The sequence below is a fragment of the Mus pahari genome, chromosome 2 (assembly GCF_900095145.1).
Source record: "Mus pahari chromosome 2, PAHARI_EIJ_v1.1, whole genome shotgun sequence".
NCBI lineage: Eukaryota > Metazoa > Chordata > Mammalia > Rodentia > Muridae > Mus > Mus pahari.
The window spans coordinates 107,613,438-107,630,387 of NC_034591.1; the positions used below are offsets into that span (position 1 = coordinate 107,613,438).

Genomic DNA, 16,950 nt, shown 5'->3' on the forward strand with positions numbered 1-16,950 from the left:
CGAGTAAATGTAGGTGATGTGGCATGTTGGGGATTCCATGGCTGACAGCATTTTGTGCATGTGGAATGGGGCCCTGACCCCCCAGACTTACTCGAGCACATCACGGTTGAACTGCTTCTGCCGGTTTCCCAGGAACTCACCGATCATCTGGCGGCTGAGGCCCTTGCGCTGCAGCAGGAAGTGGGCCACTCCCACTGGCGTGTCGGGCACGAAGCCGCGCTCAATGAGATACTGGATGCCCTTCTCAGGCTTCCTGGGTGGGATGAACAAGAAGAATGCTCAGTAATGACCACTTGACCCCTTTAGCAGGGGCAGGGGGTGGGACCTCTAATAGGTGTTCCACGTCCTCCCACTCAGTTTATCTATGCCAGTCCCTGGCCCTTGACCCCTTCTCCTATGCAGCATGGGTGCTGATTTCAGAATTCAAAAATGATATCCTACCTTGTCTGGTTCCAAGTCCTTTACTCCACTGCCCAGATCCCATGCTAGCACTGGGGAGGCCCCTGTGGGGGCTGGAAACATGATTCTCAGAATTACCTATAGACACTTCTGCAAGCTTGAACCACTGTGCCAGATTTGCTGCCTGCTCTTTCACATGGAAGCTGCTACTGACAGGTAACAAGTAGGGATCCTAACACTGGGCCATGATTACTGTGTGCAATCCCTGTGAGGACCCCCCTGAACCTATTCAAAGTTGCTCCTACATACAGCTTAGCATATCACCCTGTGTACACACCACATACAGGCACACATATACAAGCGTACACACACACACACTGCACGACATGCCTAGGTATAAGAACAGCTAACTCAAAGCTAGGGGTAGGAGGAGCCCCTGAGGGTAAGGGAGCCACAAATCTCAGCTTGACAGAGTCCCAGGCTTTACTAGGCTGGAAAAGCAGGAAGCAGCCTGCAAAGACAATGATAGCTCTTCCCTTATTGGTCCCTTTCTAACTTTATTGTATATGCACACGTTCAGCCAATATGGGCCTAGCTGACACCCCATAAACCTGGACCTTCCAGGGCTGTACAAACAGAAGACTTACTGAGAACTCAATGGAAGAGGAAGAGGCAGAAGAGGAGACAGAAGACTGTCACAGTAAGGAAGGGGAGTTACCTAGAGGTAGCCTCCGGGACTAGAGAACAGGCTAGTAAGCAGGGGGACTTATTCCTGCCTCAGCCAGAGAAATGGGACTCCAGCTTTGAGATTTGCTAGAAGCCTGCTCCTCTTGCCAGAGACCTGCAGACTTGCACTGTAAAAGGATACTCCAAGTTCTCTGAGAACTCTAAATTGTTCTCAGCTGGCTCCCAAAGCCTACTGGGAACATAGGCATGTAACCCATGCCATCTCTGCTTGGCAAACAGAAGCCAAACCCACTGCAGACCCAGAGGTAAAATACTACACACCTCTTGACAACCTGTGGCTATCAAGGGCATCAGACTCCTACTGCCCCATCCAAATAGTCACTTCCACAGCATATAGTTTCCTTATTTTCCTTTCTGTGTCTGTACTCCCACCCACCCTCACCCCCACCCCTCCTGGAAGGAAGCAGGACAAGAAGCCAGCTGGAGACAGAAAATGTCTCTACCTACTGACAGCTTCACCAGGACCTTCCAGGCCCTGCGAAGAAGTACCTACTCAGCACCAGGAAGCTTTGTGCTGAGAACACTGTGCTGCAGAAACAGATGCTAGACACCAGGCTTCACCAGAGGCTCTAACACTGGCCCTGCTGGTGAAGACAAGACCCTGGGAATGTGTCTGGGGCAGAACTACTGGGTTAAGTGAATCCCCTATCCTTACCAGGCTGTGGTCTCACTAGCTAGGTCCTCAGGGACTCAGAAAACATATGTATAGGCCAGACACAGCAGGTACAGACAGCCTATACCTGCTCTGGCTCCAGAGCAGAGCATATTACCTTTGACACCTGGCTCTGTGGGGGGAGGCAGGGGGTAACTGAGGGTCCAGGGAAGGGAGGGGAGGGGAGGGGTATTCTCTGATTCAGACAGGTTTCTTCCTACCCCCAGCCCCAGTTTTCTGTCTGTCTGTCTGTAAGCCTGAGCCCTCAGTTCACTAGCAGGGAGGTCCTATTGTCACAGGATGAACTGAGTGAGTTTGAAAATAGCTGTACAGATGAGTCTCAGGGTATATGTCCTGCTCTGGAGGGTCCACCAGAGACCACTTGGAGCTATGCAGAACCCCTAGGGCCAGGCTGGCCATTGGCTCCCTTTCCCTCTGTCCAGACACTAAGAGCTGTTAAGGGGTGAGGTGCCCTCTAGAGCCAGCCCAAGCACACCCAGTTGTGTGCCCATTAAATGGTGAGACCAGGTACATTCCCTTATCCCAGTCAGTAGAGGTCTATTCTATCTCCTGGGTAGGACAAAGCAAGTACCAGTGTTTACTGGTCCCTTGACAGCAGTGCCCTGGCACAGCTGGTAATGAAGTAGCCCAAGATGATCTGGTTCATTCCCCAACCCCATGATACACTGCCCGGCTTTGGCATTCTCTTACTTCTTTGCCTGTTCCCATACATACAGGTCCATGATATCAGGACTCCTAGACAGGCTCCTCTGCCCAGGGAAGTGGGGATGTTTTATGGGGTGTGAGGCTGTGGCATCTCCCTGAGCACATACACTTTTGAGGTTAAGGTGTCAGGGCCAGAGCCTGCAGTGATCTGCTGGCATGGCAAAGGAGGCTGGGAGCCTAAGTAGGAATAGACCTGTGAGTATAACAGATAGGGCCTTTCCAGGGAAGTCCTAGGGATACTCTCTAGGTAGAGGTCCATGGAGGACTTGCAGCCTGGGGCCCACAGGCTGTCCCAGGTTGGCTGGCACTGGGAACTGGGGGAGGGGAGAGGAAGGGTAGTCGCAAGCAGGATGAATGGGCATAGAGGCCTGCATGCTTGGAACAGGATGAGTAAGGGCCAGTTTCTAGGAGGTTTCCTTGGCTAGTCCGAGGGGATCAGAGCCAGGGCACTTTACTACCAAGCCAGGGGTCCTCTAACACCCAGTCATTACACAGAGGAGCAGCAGCGTGCAAGACAACTTGGTTTCTGCTGGTTTGTGTGTATGTGTCTGTGTAAGCTTGTGTGTGGTGGTCAGAGGTACGCAGGCAGAAAGGGGGCAGACTCATAATCCTTGACAACTACTACTTATGACCCAAGCCTGGGGTAGGAGGGACTGACCCTATATGGATGTCACAGAACAGAGGAAACCACAGTCCCTGTGGCTGAGATTAGTGTAAGCCACTTTGAGGGTAGGTAGACTGAGGGGACAGGCTATGATGAGGGATAACTCCAGAGCTCAATGGCAGCCCCTAAGAGGCTTCCTGCAGGAGTGACTACCTTACACTGGCCTCCACGCAGTGGGACAGCCATTTTGCTGGATACGCATGCTGTATAGTCCCTGCTGTGGACAACCTTGCTGTTCTTCCCCCATGAGGAGGGAGGTAATCCCTGCCCTATGTGGATGTGGTGGCCTCTATTCAAGCTTCCCTAGAGGAGGGAAGCCATGGGCCTGTTCTGATCTTTGAACTGTAAGCAGAGGGGTGTACCACAGTCCCCTTTGGCTATATGCCATAGACCAACCAAGTCCCCACCCTCTAAAACCATGTTTGTCATTGGTGTGTGAGGCAGGGAGGGTTCTGGTTATGAAGCCAGAGAACAGGAAGCCTGGGCTTAAATCTCAGTTCCATTTACTGGCTGGGGACCCTGAGGCAAGTCATTTAACCCCTCAAGGACCTTTGTATCCTAGGAATGACTGGGTCACCTGGAAAGAATGAAACAGGAAATTCAAGCTAGGAGCTTCCATCAAGCCCCTGGGAACTGTACAGATGGCAAGGAGGGAACAGGCTAGGTCTGAGCAGGACTAACCAGAGGGACACCATAGCAGCCTGGATAAAGTATGGCTTCAATTGCATGGTTGGAGAGACTGGGATCTTCTGAGGAGGAGCTGCATAGGGAATCAGGAGGGTTCCTGGTGGAGGGAACTACTCCCTTTAGTGACAACAAAATGAGGAGCCAGAAGAGTCAAGTTACTTAGCTCTAGGGTGCCCAGCAAGACAGTGACAGGCCTTTACATATTCTGTTGTTTTAGGAAGCCCCTAAGCCTCCCTGAGCAGTCAGTCCATACTCCAAGGACCTAGCAGCAGAAAGTGTTGGCTTTTGCCTCTGCCTCACCCACTTCTGTGTCTGAATGTAGGGGTCTTTCTGAACCAGGAAGAAGGTGAGCAGTGAGCCCGCTCACAGTTCCACCCAGCTGTCTACTTCCAGCTCTGGCAGGCCTGCTTCCTCTCAGTCTAGGCCAGCTTTCCTAGACATCATGTTGATTCAGACTACACAGTGTGACTACACTTCCCTCCACTGGTCTCTCTGGTCTCCTGTCATTCCGCTACAACCTTCAGTGACAATAGCTGCTATGGATGGCTCTGAGTGAGGACAAGAATGAGACTGTGAAATGACCTTACAGAGCATGAATGTTCATCTACCCCTCCCACAGCCAGCTGCACAGGGCCAAGAAAAACCTCCAAGACTGAGCTGAGCCTGACAGCAGCCACCCATAGAACCTCCTGGGATGGCAGCTGTAGGCCAGGCCTTGGCCCCTTTGTCTCAAAGTCTGTCCAAGTCCTGGGAAAAAAGACCCACACCCACTTTTCAATTGTGCCAAGGCTCAAACATGGAATACACTCCAGGTCTCAGAGTAGATCAGTGGTATAGTTGGTCCCCTTCTGCCTGGGGTTTCTGGATTCCTGCCATCTCCTAGAGCTGCCTACCAGATGTGCAACTGGGGCCTGGACAGGGGCAGGACAACAGGAGGTGGCATAGGCTCCCTAGAGAGGCCCTCCCAGCTTGCCTCTCTTTCTTAGTGCTCCCGTTTCATCTTTTTCTCTGGCTCTCTCACTGTGGGTCACCATGCAAGCCTCTGCAGACCCCTAGAAGGGTGCTCTGGACAGATAGGTACCTCACTTGTTAGGGAAGTATTAGGACCTATGTGTCTGGAGGGTTCTCAGAAAGGGTAGGACCAGGAGGGATGGCAGTAGTAAGGGGAGAAGACCTGAGACTCTCAGGAAAGCCACAAGCAGTGGTAGAAGAGGCAAGCAGGGGGCAGAAAACTGGGAGAGAAGTCAGAGGGGAATGGAGGTTGTTGGATCTCATGGATAGAGACCAAGCATGGTACTGGGACTGCTGAGGACCAGTAAACGCCTGGCTCAAACTCCAGGGCCTAGGGCAAAGCAGTTAGTCCAGGCAAGGCCACCAGGGCTCTCAGATTTATCCCTGGAGGGGCCCTGCGATTTTGTGAACTAAACCTGGAGCTACCAGCCATTACTGAGATCCAGAGCTCTTCCCCTCATCTATGGAAGAGCCTTAGAAATAGAACAGAAGGCTCTAAGACTAGCAACAAGGTTATGGCTTGTTTAACTGGCAAATTTACAGCAACACAGAATCTCCAAGGCACCCTGACCTGGTATCATGACCGAGTGAAGAAGGAAACTGAAGCTGAGTGCTTGCTTACTAGGGGGTGAGACAGGTACCAGCCAGAGCCTTAGGGTCTATTCCACATGGAACCCGACTGGTTCTTGCCAGTGCCACCAGTTAGATCTCAGAACCATAGCTGCTGCAGCTGTCCCTTTGGGCTCTAGACTGGCCTGGCCTTTTTCACAGCTATGCACCTATCCTGGTCTCCAATAACCACATGTGGCTAGTGCCCCTGGAGAGCCAAGTTAATTTTCATTAGTTTTAATTAATGCATACCTCTAGGTTGGGCCTTCCAGTTCTAGGTTGTGTCGGGCAGTATAAAGAGCTATCTCTCCAAAGTCACCTCCAATTTCCCCAGAAGTTTCTCAATGAATTGATTCTAAAATCCATGAGGAACAACTATCCATGAAGAGTGTGACAATGGAGGGGTCCTTGTCTTAAAATATCAATGACACATGAGGAGTTGGGGAGATGGCATTCACATGCATAATAAATGGGCACACACATGTGTATCAGCACCTGAACACTTACACACACACAGCAGATACATGAAAGTGTAATGGTTAGACCCAATAGTAAGGGTTGGTATATGGCCCAGCAGTGAACATTTGCTTAGCCTTTGCAAGGCTCTGGGTTCAGTCCCCAGCAGGGCAAAATAATTAGAAGAATAAAAAAACATAAAAAGAAAAAGCAATTTCAAACACAAAGGCACTGATGACCACAATAAATAAAATTAAACATTTCCACTAGATAAGAGCAGTGCCGTTAAAGCTAATTAGATTCTTCCCAGGGTCCTTTCCATTGTGTTCATTATATCTAGAAGAAAAACCCCAAGAAAAAAGACAATAAAGATAAATAGCTAGCAGGGGACATACTTGTAATTCTGAAAGAGTCATCCTTTAGAAGGCCTCATGATGGCATAGCCTAAAGAGTGACAAATACTGAACATCAGGAGGCCAAGGCAGGAGGGTCATAAGTTCAAGTCCTGCTGGGGCTGTACAGAGAGTCCCAGGCCAGCCTGAGCAATTCAGTGAGAGCCAGTCTTAAAATATGAGGACTAAGGATGTAACTTGGGGACTAAGTACTTCCCCTTGGTCTCAAGTTCAAGACCTAGAACTGAAAAAAAAGGTGCAGCCCATGAAGAAATGACAGCAAGTTACCTGGAAGATGTGCCATAAAAACCCATACATAGGACAGGGCTAACTCAAGTCAGCAGAAAATGCAAATTACAGCAATCCACACTCTGCCTGGAGGAAGCAGGGAAATACTAAAAGGAGTGGGTGGAGAGCAAGCACTGTCAGATTCAGGGGTGAGAAACAGGTATAATCCCCTTTAAACATGAACTTGACAGTTCTGATGTCAAAGAAAGTCTCTACCAAGGAGCCTGAATTCCACTGAGAAGGTGCTGGGACAGTCCATATAGTGTCACATTTCCAGAAACCTAAAGAGGCTGAAGCAATGGCCAAATAAATAGGGCTCACTAGCCAGCCAGACTAGCTAAATCTCTGACTTCCAGTGTTAGAGACTCCAACCCAGAGAGTAAGGTGAAGAATGCAAGAGGACACATGACATCAACCCCTGGTCCCCACCCCATGTGGCACACAGGAATAAAGGGCCATATAAGTAGCAAGCAAGACTTTCAACAGCCAGCCATTATGAAGTCCTAGGTCAAAGTCATCTAGCACAGGCCAAAAGTGATGACAGGCAGGTCAAGTAAGAGTAATGCATATGTTTGTCCTTGTACTCATCACATACCAAGCTTGCAATGCTTACAGTCTGGAAGGAGGCGACATCAGTACCAGCCCTGTTTCACAGATGTGAAAAATACAAAATAGGCCCACAGACAAAAAGACCTGGATAGGCTTGGGGAGACAGTTCAGTCATCAAAGAGCTTGCTACATAATTACAGGGATCTGAGTTGATGCTCAGCATCCATGCAAAAGCCAACTATCCCAGTCCTGGGGAGGCAGAAACAAGAGGACTAATCCTAACCCTAACCCTAGCCCTAACCCTATGGCTTACTAGCCAGCCAACCTAGCTGAATCACTGACTTCCAAGGTTAGTTAGAGACCCTATCTCAAAACATAAGGTGAAGAATAAAAGAAGACATGTAGGATCTCTCACATACGTGCATACACATAACGTGAGTGCGCAAGAGCTCCCACAGTTAAAGATTATGCATCCTTAACTGTAAGGCTTTTGTTGTCAGGAAAGATATATTTGTGTTTCACATGTAATTAAGTAATGATAGATTGAGAAAGAATCTACAAAGGACATAGCTGGTTGGCCAAGGAGATTGTTTCTTCTGCCTCCTGCACCATACTGCTGGCCTCCACCCATCCACTCTGCTTAACCCCCATTACCCAGGGCTGAGAGGCAGTCCTGGAGCAGGGCAGTGTGTAGGAATAGCAAAGCCAATGTAGGACAAATGGACTAAGCAGGACACACTTGTCAGTGACCTGTGGGTTCTGGATGTAGCTTGCACAATGGTGGGTTGGCTCCTACATGCAGCAGGCCACAGGTTACAGGAACCTCTCTTGGTAAATGTGGAGTCCTAGACTCAGCTCCCGGAGGCCTCAATGAGGGCTACATACTACACCCTTCCTACCAGGCCCCTCTTACCCACTCCATCTGCACTGCTAGGGATGCTCAGAATCATGCCATCCTAGTTTTGGAGGAGCTGCAGGAAACAGCAAGGTGTGGCTCAGATATGGCTGGCCCCCACTGTGCCCCACTACCCTCCTGTGGCCTTTCTGGGAAACTACCAGAGTGTATACTTATAACCAGCAGGCAGGCTAGTCACATGCTTTCCAGGTTCACAACCCCCAGGGAGATCAGGCTGGTTTCTGATGACCCCAAATCCCAGAGGCCCGAGGGAAGGAAATAATGTAAAATCTCAGGTTAAACAAGAGCTGCCAAGGTGCCCTCAGAGGGTGTGCTCAGCCCTCCCCACTTCCCATGCTATTTTTGACCCTGCTAAGAATAGCTTGCTTTAAATATCCATCTCTAACCCGGCGTGGCTCTCAGGGTTGCTGGCTGCACCTTCCCTGAGCCCCTCCAGAGCAGTCATGCAAAGGACCCAGTCCACAGCTCCCCTACCTTGCCTTTTCCCCAGGCCCCTACATAGACTTGCTACCTGCTTGTTCTAAGACCTTTGTGCTTCACATCAGCCCTGAACCTGGCATTTGAGGCTGAGCCAGCTATGGGGACACATGTGTGGACATGATGGATAGGGATTTACCACAGAAAAGTCCCCATTCTGCTGTCTAGCTCATGAACATCTGTCACCTCCACAAGTGGCCCCTGGAAGGAGCTGGGTCTCCTAGGATTTAAAGCTGCTCTAACCATAAACATGGCGCAACATACTCCTTACCCTTATAAAGGCTACCTTAAATTTCATCCTTGGTAAGGGTGTGGGTAGAGGCTCACAGTAGGAGGGAAGATGGATTCATCTCTTGCCAGTCCTGCCTGGGCCCAGGGGTATGATTGTGAAAGCCCATGCGGGTCCTTCCTCCATGCATGAAAGGGAGGGGAACTCACTTGTTAAAGAGATTCAGGCCAATTCGGTAATGCCTCTTACGGATGACATCNTTGCTGAAAGCTGGAGAGTCCCAACTGTTGCGGGTCTCTTTGTGGTACGTCTGCTTGCTGAGTGTCTGTTCCCGCAGGCTGTCCCGTGATGAGGACTCAGAGCTGCAGTTTATGGTGTCATTGGAGTTGGAGGTGCTGTTGATGCTGTCATTGTCCCCATCTGAGTAGTCAGACTCAGATTTGCTCTGCCGGTTGGCTGAACCATTGATGGCTAGGTGACTCTCAAGAGGTCTGGGGGGCCGAGGCCGCAATTCANGTTCCTCCCGGGGGAGGCCTTTGGGGGGGCCACCGTGGGGGCCATGCTTGGGGCTGCCCTGCTGCCCACCGACGCTGCGCTCATAGGCACTCTGCCTCTTGAGTGAGCTGCGATCGGAGCGGTCACTGAGTTCCACGGAGCTATCACTGGGTGGCTCAATGGTAAGCAGGGGTAGGTGCTCCACCCGCAGCCGTGGCTCTGGCCGCTCCAATGATGGTGTGCTTCGGCAGCTTGTGTCCGTATCAGCCTTGTCCTCTTTGTGGGCCAAGGCCCAGTAGTCCTGGGCTGCACCCCCAGACCTCAGCCGCAGGTCCGACTCTGTGCTGGAAGGCCGATCACCAGCCTGTGAGAGCGGTAGCGGTGGTGACAGCTCTTCCTCATCAATGTAGAGGGTGACATCACTATACGAGGCTGTCATTTCATCCAATTTGCGGTGGTCCATGCCATGTAGACCTGGTTTGGGCTCAGTGTCCCGAGCCCGGGCCGTGTCTGAGGCTGGTACCTCCTCACTGTGTAGGCTACGGCAATTGAGGGCATCATCGATAGATTCAGCCAGGGATTTCACCTGCCTGGAGAAGGCATCCTCCAATTCCGTGATGGCATCTGCAAAGTCACTGGAGGGGGCTGGAGACTTGAGGGCCGGGTCACTAAGGTCTCCACATTCTGATGGCACCAGGGCCCCCAGCTGGGAGCCATCATTAGTCACAGAGACCTGCTTTCCCTCAAAGTAGGAGCTGTGCACCTTCTCGGGGCCCTCGAAGGAGAACTGCATCCTCATGTTGGACAGCACAATGCGGCGTGACATGCGGTTCTCCGACATGGAGCTGCGCAGGCGCTCAAAGTTCTTGTTCATCTGGTACTGGCGGAACGCCGTCTGGATGGTGCGGGCTGCATGGCGGGTCACGAGGCGTCCCCCATACTTGCGTTCTAGCATTTCCACCTAGTGCAGTAAGAAGAAGAGAATGTGAGTCCTGTGTGATGACACAGAGATAGACAGCTATGCTCTTCTATTCTCCATAGGGATGTAACCTGGGATATTCTTACCATATTCCCAAGTGGCTTAAAACAGCAGCTTGGGCCTGCTGAGGGTTTTCAATGTCAAATGGGACAGATAAGTGCCAGGATAAGATGAGATTGGGTAAAGGTGGTGGTGCACAGATGCTGAGCATCCCAACACTTCTGGTCATAGAAGCTGGTGGGCCCTGGAGGTTTTCTCAAGATGCATCTACAGATGTCACCTGCAGAGCCTGAAGTATGAGCAGTCAGAACCTTGCCAGGGGCTTGGCTTGACCCTGGCTCTGTCTCTCATCAGCTCTGGATGAGCCTTGGAACCATGAAGCTCCCCATTTCCTTATCTGTGATGCAGGGCAGCAGTAGGAGCCACTTTCTAGTGCTTTGGTAAGTTCACAGTGATGAGCCAAGTGCTTGGCACAGGCCATGGGCATCTGGCTAAAGACCTCAGCCCCATTCCTAGGTTGTAGTTGTGAGGTCTCTATCCTTGCTACACAGATGGCTGTGGTGATAGGGGAAGACTGGCAGGGCTGGCTCTCCTTCTTTGCCCTACAGCCCTGAGTGCAGATGGGTGCACAGCTCTGAAGGGCACAGTTGTGAAGTGGGAGGGATGTTGGGCAAGCTCTCAGGCACCTCAGCTCAGCATCTCTCAAGAGTCACCCATGGCCTCCTAAAGTCCCAGGTCTCACAGTCTGCCCAGCCTGAGAGCTAATCCTGAGTCCTGATCCTGGGTGAACAGGAAACACACTCCTTCAGCTACAGCCTGTCTGTAGGAATCAGCAATCTAGCTGCAGTCTCTAGCTGCTGGGGCACAGCTTTCTTTATTCGGGGATGGGGAGAAGATTCAGGTTCCCAGGAGGAGGTGAAACCCTGATTCCACCAGTCTGGCACTGTGGGCCATCACCTCATCATGCTTGGCAATGCAAAAGGGCAACATACAAGGTCCCTGCCTTGGAGAGGAAGAGAATGTTTGAAGTTAGACAGATGCAGTCTGATACAGAGCACCAGAGAAACTGAGCAAAGCCAGGGCTGTGGTCCACATCTGGGAGAGGACCCTCTGCACCCCATCTCGGGGCCTCCAGGAAGCTGGACTAGAGAATTCTCAGGACACCAGGCCCAGTTGAGCAGAGAAAGGGCTCCAGGGACAGCCACAGAGGCTCCGGGTTTCTCCCTCAGAGACGGCTGTACTACCATATCAACCAACAAAACTACTACTGGCTGAGTGGTCATCGAGCTCAGGGTCAGGAAGAGACCTAAGGTGATCCTGGGAAACCATCTTCCTTCTCTCAATCCCCTGCCTAAGAAGGCCTTGGCCTGGAATCCCTGTCAAGGGCTTCAAAGACATCAGAGTCACCAAAGCTTACTCCATGGCCTTCCCTGTCTGGACCTTGGGGATTAGGCAACCATCCTGCTTCCCAAGTTCCCCAAGTTTGTGTGTATTGTGTTGGATGATGGCTCATTTAGGAGGGCAGAAGTGGGCTCTGAAATGAGTCACCAAAGAAAGTTCCCCTCTGTCTCTCCTAAAAGTGGGGATTTGTTGACCCAGCCCCACTCTTTCTTACTCTTGAACTCATCATAGCTATCCTGCCTTCTGGTCTGTAAGTGACATGAGGCCCTGTCTATAGCTCTTATGGGACCCAGAGGAGGGAAAAGCAAGTAACACTTGCTACCCCATGGGATATGAGGGACTGGATCACATACTAACACAGTTCTTACCTTTCTGAGGGACTCCACTATCTCTGATCTCAGATGGCAGGAGAAAAGCCAGTAGCCAGGCATCACAGTCAGTGCCAGAGAGGCTGGTCCTGGGCCAGAGCTCACCTCTATGGGTTTACTTGCTGAGAATTCTCTCAAAGAAGTATGCATGAGAATCCAGAGGACTTGCCTTCCACAAAGCACAACTGCCACCACTCAGACCTGAGATGGTCATTCCCTCATCCCTAAGCTGGCCTCCTGCTCTCAGGAAGGACAAGGATAGAGGGCTGGGTTAAGGAGAATGCATCTGACTTTACAGTGACTCTACCTTCCTCTCACAGCTCTCGTGTCATCTCCTCCTCCTTTGCTTTGCTTGCCAGGATGCTCAGTACAACATGGAGTATGGCATGGCTGCTGATGTTAAAGCCTTTTGCCTCTTCCAACTCTTCCCTGCCATCCTTTTTGTTTCTTACACACAAAGACACACCAAGAATGACACACCAAGGTTATTCTTGTCCCAGAGCCTTGGCACATACTGTTAGCTCTTCTCCAAATGCTCAGTTTTCAGGCCAGCTACCTTCATCTGACACAGCCAACACTCAGAGTCCCTCTACTACTTCCTCTAGAATTGCAACCCCCAGGGTCTGTGTCACTTCCTGCAATGAAAATATCTTAACTGCTGACTTGCTTGTCCACCCACTGTCCAGGAATGTTGCTCAGGTACTGCAGCCTCATTTGCAGGCTGTCCCCATCCTATTATTTGGCACAAAGGGAAATTCAGCTATAGGTGGAATGAAGGTGAATAGCATCTCAATCCTGCCCAATTCTATTTCATGGTCCTGTGTGGATGACTTCTACAACAAACTCCTCAGGGACCACTCTGAATCTAGGCAGAGCTGAGAAATTCAATGGAGGCCTGGCAAAGCAATCAAGGGCACAGCTGTCAGGGAATATCTGCTACCAGTCAGTCTCCTTGTGAATCTCAACTATGAAGGTAGTTGGCCTGGAAGGAGGATAAAGCTTGTGAGGAGAGGGGTACAGGGGTAACAGCACAGGTATGAGAGATCAAGACTGAGGGATGTCCGCCAAGAGAGAAGAACCACCCTAGGGCATCGTGCCCTGAGGAAGATGGGGCTGCATAAACCTAGACCTCTGTGTCTTCAAGAACAGAGGCCCTTGGAGAGCAAATGGAACAAAGTGGCCAGCAGACATGGGAAGGAGGGAGAGCACAGCATCTGTGGGCAGTGGGAAGGGGTCCTGGTGTTAGCCCATGGGACTGCATGGGAAGCATGGGAACCTGCTCAAAGTAACAAGGCCCAGGGCTTTGGAATACTGACCAGATGTTCTGTTTGTTCCTACATATCCCTATAGTTCAGGGATCTCCTAAAACCTGGCATTGCTCAGAGACACAATCAAACAGCAGCTGATTCACTACTGGGTACCTGCACCATGAGGATTTGCTCTGCTCACAGCAACCCCAAAAGTGGGTTAGGCTAACTGATCCTTGGGTCTAAGGCCTGAGGAAGAGCTTCAGCATTCAGTGCAGACATCTTCTAAAGCATAGATACTGTGGAGCCATAGCCACAGTAGCCCCCCTTCCTCAGGCCTTTCTTGGACCCTAAGGACCTCCACGGCCACCTTGGCAACCTGTGTCCTGGTGGTACTGGGCCATGACACTCAGATACTCAACACAGGCCACATATCCTGCAGTGAGGGATATTGAGACCTACAAAGGCAAAATTTGAAGAGGGCTCTATATAAGTCCCCAGAAAGGATGTCAGTGCCCCTGACCATCAGTGTAAATCCCTTCCCACATTTCAGCAGAGTCGGGCTGGGAAAGGCTCTGAAAGAAGTGGAGGCAAGGATCCCCTCTTCCTCAGATGTGCACACCAGCCAGTATCTGGAACCCATCACCAAGAACATCAGGCAGCTGAAGCCTCATGCCATTTGGGAGACCATGGATAGTGGGCAGGGACCCCTGCCACCTACCTGCTTGTCTTGCAGATCTGAAGAGAGCTCATAGCTCTCAGAGAGTGACCGAGAGCGCTTGATGGCCTCCTCCTCAGCCTGCTTACGCAGGACTGAGGTCGAGTGCTGCAGCCGGGGCCTCCGTGTGCGCTGTTGTGGTCCTGGCCCTGCGTACAGCCCATAGGCACCCACTGATGTGTGCTCGTAGTGGTCTGGACTCAGGCTGGAACCAGGTACCAGGGGACCCTGATGGTAGGCTGAGGGGCTGTCCAGCGATGTGCCAGTCTCGCTGCTGGGGGCCTCGCCCTCAACACTGCAGAGGAGAGAAAGAAGGGGCACATGCTGAATGGGAATGCAGAACCTGGGCAACAGGTGAGGAAGAGTGCCCCAACCCCAGGTAGCCAGGGCTCTGCGAGCCCTTTGCTCTCCATCTTCCTGGAGCTTCTGAACAACTTGCCTAACATCTGGCATACTGTACTGTAGGAGCTGGCTTCCCAACCAAAAATATCAGCCCTCCAAAAACAGAGGTTTTGACCCACTGTGCTAATGGCCCTCAGCACTTAGAACAGAGCCTGGCCAGTGCTATGTGCTCAGTATGTTTTGAATAAATAAGAACTTCACCTCTCCTGCCACTTAAATTAAATGTAGGGCTGGCTTTGTACACCCATATTCCCATAACTACATTTAGACATAAGATCTTTTAAAATTATTTTTTTCTTTATCTTTATAAGTGTTTTGTCTGCATGAATGTATTTGTCTGTGCCTGCATATCTCCTGGAATCAGAGTAACAGACAGTTATAATAAGCTACCATGTGGATGCTGGGAACTGAACCCAGGTCCTCTGCAAGAGCAAATGCTCTTTACAGCTGAGACATCTCTCTAGCTCCCTGGACATAGTGTCATCGAAATAAAAGACATTAGGGTGGACTGAACTGGTGTCCTTCTAAGAAGGTGAATGCAGGATCGAGCATGTACAGGGAAAGACAGTGAGGTCATGAGGCGAGGCACACTAAGGAGAAGGCTCAGGAGAAGACAGGCCACACCTCCATTGCAGACTGGCAGCCTCGAAAGCCTGCAGATAATGAAGGCCTGTGAGTGAGGTTCACCTCTGGCATTTGTCATGGCAAGCTTGGAAGCAAACATGACGTTATAAAAATATTTTAAGTTTTAACACTCGCTGAGAAGAGGAGCTGTAACTCTTGTACAGGTGATGAAACTGAGGTTCCCCAAAAATACTGTCCCAGGTACCACAGGCAGAAAACTGGTGTCCCTTCACCTTACTGCCTATAGTCCCACAGAGCACCTACATGCCAAGCAGGAGCAAGGCCAACTAATGGGGACAGAGGGACTGGCTGCTGACTCATGCTAGCTCTGGGCCTGGAACACTCTATTCTGCACAGATACTGTTTTTCTCTGCAGTTGCTTTTCAGTGTGGGATGGGGAGAAAAAGGAGGCACTGATTTGAAGAGTTTCTAACACAAGCCCTTACCCTTTGCCAGGCTTCCTGGCCCTGTGAGACTAGACACCCGGGTGCTGGCAGGACTCTAAAAGCCCTGTAGTCCCTGGGGCAGGGTGGAGGGTCTCTAGAATGGGCACAGAGAGAAAAGAGAAGGGCCCCACCCAGGCTGCAGCTCTTTCCAATGTCTGCTTTTCAGACCAGTAAGGAATGTCCCTGCACTAAGCAGCCTGGCAGACAGGCTGCCCCTGCCCAGTTCTGCTAGAGTCTTGTTGTTTGTACTCCAGGGCTAGAACAGACTCCAGGGGGTCTATCCCAGGGTGGGGCCCATGGGAAGGAGCCTGAAGCAGGGAGGACCAAGGCACTCTGCACCAGGGACAGCAGCAAATCCCAGCACTTGCCCCTGCCTCCAGGGACAGGCAATTGAACCTCCCAACATGCCCCAGTGGATAAAGTATGACAGCTGTTCTTTGAGGAAGACCTGGATCAGAAGCTGGGAGACATGTTTTACCTGGCTCTGCGTATAGGTTTTCTTTGAATAGTTTTAGCAGCTTAGTCTAAGAAATACCACCCTTTAAGGCTTTCTGGCTATCACAGAGCCACTAGGATCTATGTGTGTGTAGGGGAGAGTGGGGGTGGGCAGAGAATGTTAGATCTGAAAATTCTCTCAGTTTACTGAAGCCTGGGCTAGCATTTTTCATTAAATGCTCAGAACTTCAACCAACTGTCATGAGGAGAGAGTATGTCCCATTATAAATTGGGCCACCACCAACAATATGAACTAACCAGTACCTCCAGAGCTTGTGTCTCTAGTTGCATATGTAGGAGAAGATGGCCTAGTTGGCCATCATTGGGAAGAGAGGCCCCTTGGTCTTGCAAACTTTATATGCCCCAGTACAGGGAACGAACGCCAGGGCCAAGAAGTGGGAGTGGATGGGTAGGGGAGCAGGGTGGCGGGAGGTTATAGGGGACTTTCGGGATAGCATTTGAAATGTAAATGAAAAAAATATCTAATAAAAAATTGAAAAAAAGAAAAAGAATGAAATTGGGCCACTGAGGGTACAGAACAGCAGCTTCCACTGGGAAAGCCCACCCTGGCTCTTTGACACCAAAGCTGGGCCCCACTTCACTCAGGTCAGCACACACAGGGATGTGGGCCCCTAAAAATCAATGCATGTTCTGGTCAGGGGCTAGATTTGTGTGTTCTGAACTGGAAGAAATACAGCTTGCGCCTTCTGTAGGGGATTTCGAACCAGTTGAGCACTGAACCAGAAGTAGATAGGCAGTCACCACCATCCCTGGAGAAGAGCCTAAAGCCCCTTGGTGGTCAACAGGCTACACCAGAACCACAGGGGGCTAGCTCAGTGAGACATGGGCTAGGCCTGGCTCATGATGCTGTCCCTGACCCTCAAGCCCAGGGTGAAGGAGCAGTGACCAGAGAGATTTAGTCTTTTGTCTGGTTCTTGAACAGCTTGAAGGGCAAGGCATTCTGTTCCGGTGG

At 50.9% G+C, this 16,950-nt stretch overlaps 1 protein-coding gene across 10 annotated transcripts in view; it reads right to left on the reverse strand.

Annotated features, from left to right (window-relative positions):
* The window catches only part of Iqsec1 (IQ motif and Sec7 domain 1), a 329,946-nt gene that overhangs the window by 19,583 nt on the left and 293,413 nt on the right, over window positions 1-16,950 (reverse strand). For all 10 annotated transcript variants that reach the window (XM_029535251.1, XM_021191777.2, XM_029535254.1 and 7 more), the window contains 3 exons: window positions 14,014-14,305; window positions 9,012-10,258; window positions 92-253 (listed from right to left, as the gene is read on the reverse strand). In XM_029535251.1, coding sequence (XP_029391111.1) covers window positions 92-253; window positions 9,012-10,258; window positions 14,014-14,305 — 1,701 coding nt within the window. The remainder of the gene's footprint in view (window positions 1-91; window positions 254-9,011; window positions 10,259-14,013; window positions 14,306-16,950) is intronic.